The following is a 4,782-nucleotide window of genomic DNA, read 5'->3' as shown; positions in this document are numbered from 1 at the left end:
ACCTTTTTTTTTTCTTGCCAAGAGTTTCCCCAGGCAAACATGGTTGCAAGCGTCACTTAATAGCATGCAACCCGGCCATGCTGGAAACACGCTCCCCCTTGCCTTTCTCTGCAAAGTCGGAGCCCAAGATACCTCCGTCTTCTTGGTGGGGAGGGAGAATGAAGCGCACTACTTCAAGCAAAAAAAAAACTGTAAAGGGAGCTTTTCCTCTCATTCCATTTTCTGTCTTAAAACAAAACAAAGCAAAACAAAACCAACCAACCAAAAAAAAAAAACCAACAAAAAAGAAAGAAGGAATAATAGCTAAGCTCTTTGCCAATTAGGTCCCAACAAACAGTAGTGAACAAGGAGAGTGTCAAAGACAGCTTTGCAGGATCTCAGAGCTGCCAGGCTGCTGACCCTCTGTTCCCCTCCTGGCCCAGGGTGGGCAGAGAGACGGGGCCGTCAAGAAAAGCTCGTGCAGGATGCCTGTGGCCACGGGGATGAGCTCGGGCTCCTTCTCCCTAAGCCACAGCGCTACTGATTGCATGTTCTTCCTGGGGACATGAGTCCCATAGTGTGTGTTTGTGTTCTTCCAAGCGGCATTCTAAGGGCACTTGCTGGCTCTTGTCCCTACAGTCGGCACTACGTTTGGACGACAGTCACGGAAAAATGAAGGACTGTGGCTCCTGTTGTACGGAAGGTCAGGTGAAAGTGTCACACGTGAACACTTCCTGCTGAGTTTGAGAACACAGACAAGCCGATCCCTGTTGTTTCTTGGCAAGTGTTGCTGTTGGTTGGCCCAAGGGTTGGCTCATGGGTGTTCTGATCAGATGTTCCCCCTTTGTGTTTGTTGGGAAGGAACAGTTGTTTGCAAATTCTCCAATTGGGTTTGGGGGTCTTGCATGACAATCCTGTTATGCATCCCTGCCACGGTCCCACCTTTTCCTAACTGCCGCCTCCACATGGGACTTAGAAGAGTTTTGCTTTCTTCTTCATGTCGTTGCGTCTCCAGAGAGGTAACCTGTCAAACTCCTGTATGGACATTCCGAAGATTTCCTGAAACACTTCTGGGGCCAGGTGACGCTGTGAAGGGAGGAAGAGATCAGGGGTCAGTTCAGATGTGTGTGTGTGTGTGTGTGTGTGTGTGTGTGCGCGCGCGCGCGCATGCGCCTCTGGAAGTTCTTCTCCAGTTCACAAAGTATCATTTCCAAGTGCAAGGGGAAAGGGGTGCTAGAGGAGAGGCGTTTACCTCCAGTCCTGCGCAGGCCAGGTGGGGTGTCCTCCCACCAGGTAACAGAGCCTGCCGAGGCGTAATAATTACTGTAACCCCATTGAACAGTGGGATTTTTATAGATATAAAACAACAACGGAAAAATGGTGCCCATTGTCAGTGAGCTGATTCTGATACACAGCAACACCACGTGCTTGAGTAAAGCTGAACTTCAAAGGGTTTTCTGGGTTGTAATTTTTACAGAAAAATGTAATTCTGAATTGTCAGATCTTTGCCAGCTTCACTGCATGGGTTCCAACCCCCAACGTGGCAGATGGCAGCTGAGAACAAGCCATCTCTTACCATCTGAGTATACCCCAAATCGACTGATGTTTGACTGATTTCAACTCATAAGGACATAGAGCAGAGCAGAAGTGTGGGGCTCCTGAGGGGGCACATTTTTACGGAAGAGGACAGCCATATCTTATATGTCCCTTATAGTAGGTGGTAGGTTCAGAACACTGATCTGTTAGCTGACCGCCCGCTGGTTAATCTATATTACTACCAGGACTCAGAATGAGGGGTATGGGAAGTGATTTGTTATGCTGGAGGTGACGCCACTTCAGGATCCTGGGATGGTGAGAAGATACAAGAAAAATGCACAGTAGCAACAAGAGAGCTTTTGGGGAGTCCTCTGGGAGTCCCCGGCTCTCTCCTGGCTCAGCAGTAACAGCTCAGGTGGGCACCAGGGTTCACTGGGAAGACCACCGTCCATTCTCCCAGGAGAGCTCCCTCGAGATACAGGAGTCTTTGTTCTCTGGACAGGCTAACCTCTTCTGCAAAAGGTGCTGCCTTTGCCAGAGAAAAGTAAGTTTTTTTAAGAGGCTGGCAACCAGAGTTTTCAATTAAAATCATTCGGATGGAAAAAAATAAAGATCAGTCTTCCATGTCTAAGGGGATCTTGGGTACGAGGACCCAAATAACCCTTCACAAGGAATGCGGAAACAGCCAAGAGAGATACTTCTCATGTGTAAACCTCCCTCCGGACAGGGGGGATCTGGGGACTTCTGCAGAGGACACTCACCTCCCTCCCACAGGCCACACTCGGGACAGCATCAGGCTTCCAGAGAAAGTGGCTAAAGAGATAAGGTGGATCTTGGGCGGTTCTGTGATTTACCAGGTACAGTCAAAACTGGCCTCTTAAATGTAGTATGGCTTTCCTGCCACAGTTCTTAGTTCTCCCTAAAATATCAGGTTGCTCCTTTCTTATTTCATTTCATGTTTGCTTTCACTAAAGAAATGAAACATGTTGGAGGGAAAACTGGTGAGAAAGGACAGGAAACTGCAAGTGGGAGTGGACTATTCTGTGTGTTGTGGGGTTTGGTTTTTTTACCTCCAGCCTGGTTCTGTCCACATCTCTTAGGATTTTGTTGCGCCCTCTGTTGGTCACCATGAGCATTTCGTATGGAAATATCTGATAAAAAACAAAACAAAAACACCTCTTCTAGAATAGTCCTATCTATTTTGTGAACAAGGATTAAATCCATTTCGAAGCTGGTTCTACCGGGAGGGAGAGATCCTGACTAGAACCTCAGAGTGATGGGTGTTCGTCAATATCAGATCAAGTTCCCTGGTGGACGTTCTTGGACATTTCTGGCTCCCTACACAAGGGTCTCACGCAGCACTGTCCCATTAGAAAGTTTGCTGGACCCAAACAATACAAACGTACTATGCACAGGAGTGATGAGAAAACTCCAAGTGAACGGATTATCCACCAGAGAAATGAAGTACACGCTACATAGATGAACCTTTGGGAATGTTATGCTGAGTGAAAGGAGTCAGCCATATAAAGACATGTGGCATCATCCCTCCAATGGAAACAGGTCGTCTAGCCCAATGCGCTGAGATCAAGTGTGTCAGTGGTTGTTGGGAATGAGTAAGCAGAGGAGAGGGCTGGTTGTTTTAAAGGCTATAGAAGTTCTGCTAACATTGATGAAAAAGATTGGGAATGAATCGCGCTGGTGATCAGACAATGCCATAAGCGTGAACATAATCGGTGTCATAGAATGGTACATGTGAAAATATTGAAAGGATCAATGTTTTATTTTCTCTGTACATAGTTAACACCACAAAACCATGATTAAAATGGCAAATGGTTTGTTAGCTATTTCACCACATGTACAGAGAAAAAAAGCAAGAGAGCGAAGTAAAATTATGGGTACCATTTTTTTCACACGATGCAGCTAGACAGCTCAGATACTAGAGAGTAAGATCACTTTTTCAGGGTTTAATCATCTCGGCCCGTGGCTGGGTCATGACTCTCAGAGCCAGAGAGCAGTGTCCTTGAGCTGACATACTGAAATGAGCCTGGTCACAAGGGTACACAAGCCGGTCGACACCTCTGGACATACGGGATGTTTCTGGAACTGAGGTCTGCTCGGGAGAAGGTTCCTAGGATGCACAGTGTTCAGGGCTAAAACCATAAAATCCTGGGAGAATCGGGACAACTCGGTCACCTATGCGGAGCACTCTGCTCCTGCACTGGGCGCACCTTACAATGCTCACGGCTGGTGTGATTAGGTGCCATCAAGTTGATCCTCATTTGCACCGGCCCTATGACGTACCAGAGGTTATAAATCTGCCCAGTCCTGCGCCATCCTCACAATCTCTGCTGTGCCCACTGCTGCAGGCCCTATGTCAGTCCATTCACTGAGGGGCTTCCTCTCCTTTGATGACCATCTACTTTCCCAAACCTGATGTCCTTTCCAAGGACTGGCTCCTGAGAACATGCCCGAAATATGTGAGAGCAGGCTGCAGCTCCTTGCCTCTAACAAGACCTCTGCATTGATCAGTCAATGTCCAGGTCACAGGGACAGGAGGTCACTGTTCCCCCCACCGCATAGATCTCACAGTTAGGGGATGACACACCAAACTAGTGTGGAGACACGGGTGGCATGGAAAGATTCCTTGTGCACGGTCTTGCCTGAATGCACCAGCCCAGAACAGAGTGGGCACAAGCCTCAGAGATGGTGAAAAGATTGGAAAAGGCAGAAACGTGTAAGGCTCTGCCCCAGCCTATCCTGCCTGCAGGAGGAGAAGGAGGGGATCTGCACTTGCCTTTGGTTCCAACATGTTGGGCATAGATACTCCCCGGTCCATCCGCATTCCAGACATATGGCCGTCCTGCAGCGTCTGCAACAGAAACCCCGGTCGGGAGCAGCTCAGGGCAGCACGGGGAGTGGAGACAAAGACTGGGCTCCCAAGGGCCCATCTGGGTCTCAATCCTCACCACCACCACCACCACCACCATGACCACCACCCACTGCCACCGCCACCGCCACCACCACCACCACTACCACCACCATAACAGAGATGTGCCAGCTTGATTCCCAAGTGATTTTTAAAATGATATTCCAAACAACCCTAACAAAATTTAATTATCCTTATGACCCCTCCCCTAAAACCTCCAAAACCACTACCACCCAAAACTCATGTGAAATAAAATGAACGAAAATCTATTTACCTCATTTATCACTCCTACAATAGTAGGAATCCCTGTTGTAGTATTTATTATTGCTTTCCCAAACATT

General features: G+C 48.0%; 1 protein-coding gene across 2 annotated transcripts in view; it reads right to left on the bottom strand.

Annotated features, from left to right (window-relative positions):
- Positions 1-951: 951 nt before the first annotated feature.
- Positions 952-4,782, bottom strand: part of ABLIM1 (actin binding LIM protein 1) — a 264,382-nt gene continuing 260,551 nt past the window's right edge. For both annotated transcript variants that reach the window (XM_006879917.1, XM_006879918.1), the window contains 3 exons: positions 4,310-4,384; positions 2,586-2,666; positions 952-1,065 (listed from right to left, as the gene is read on the bottom strand). In XM_006879917.1, coding sequence (XP_006879979.1) covers positions 952-1,065; positions 2,586-2,666; positions 4,310-4,384 — 270 coding nt within the window. The remainder of the gene's footprint in view (positions 1,066-2,585; positions 2,667-4,309; positions 4,385-4,782) is intronic.

This window comes from Elephantulus edwardii, unplaced genomic scaffold (assembly GCF_000299155.1).
Source record: "Elephantulus edwardii isolate Elephantulus edwardi_28Jun2011 unplaced genomic scaffold, EleEdw1.0 scaffold00006, whole genome shotgun sequence".
In the NCBI taxonomy this organism is placed as follows: Eukaryota; Metazoa; Chordata; class Mammalia; order Macroscelidea; family Macroscelididae; genus Elephantulus; species Elephantulus edwardii.
This window is presented reverse-complemented; position numbering and strand designations above follow the sequence as displayed.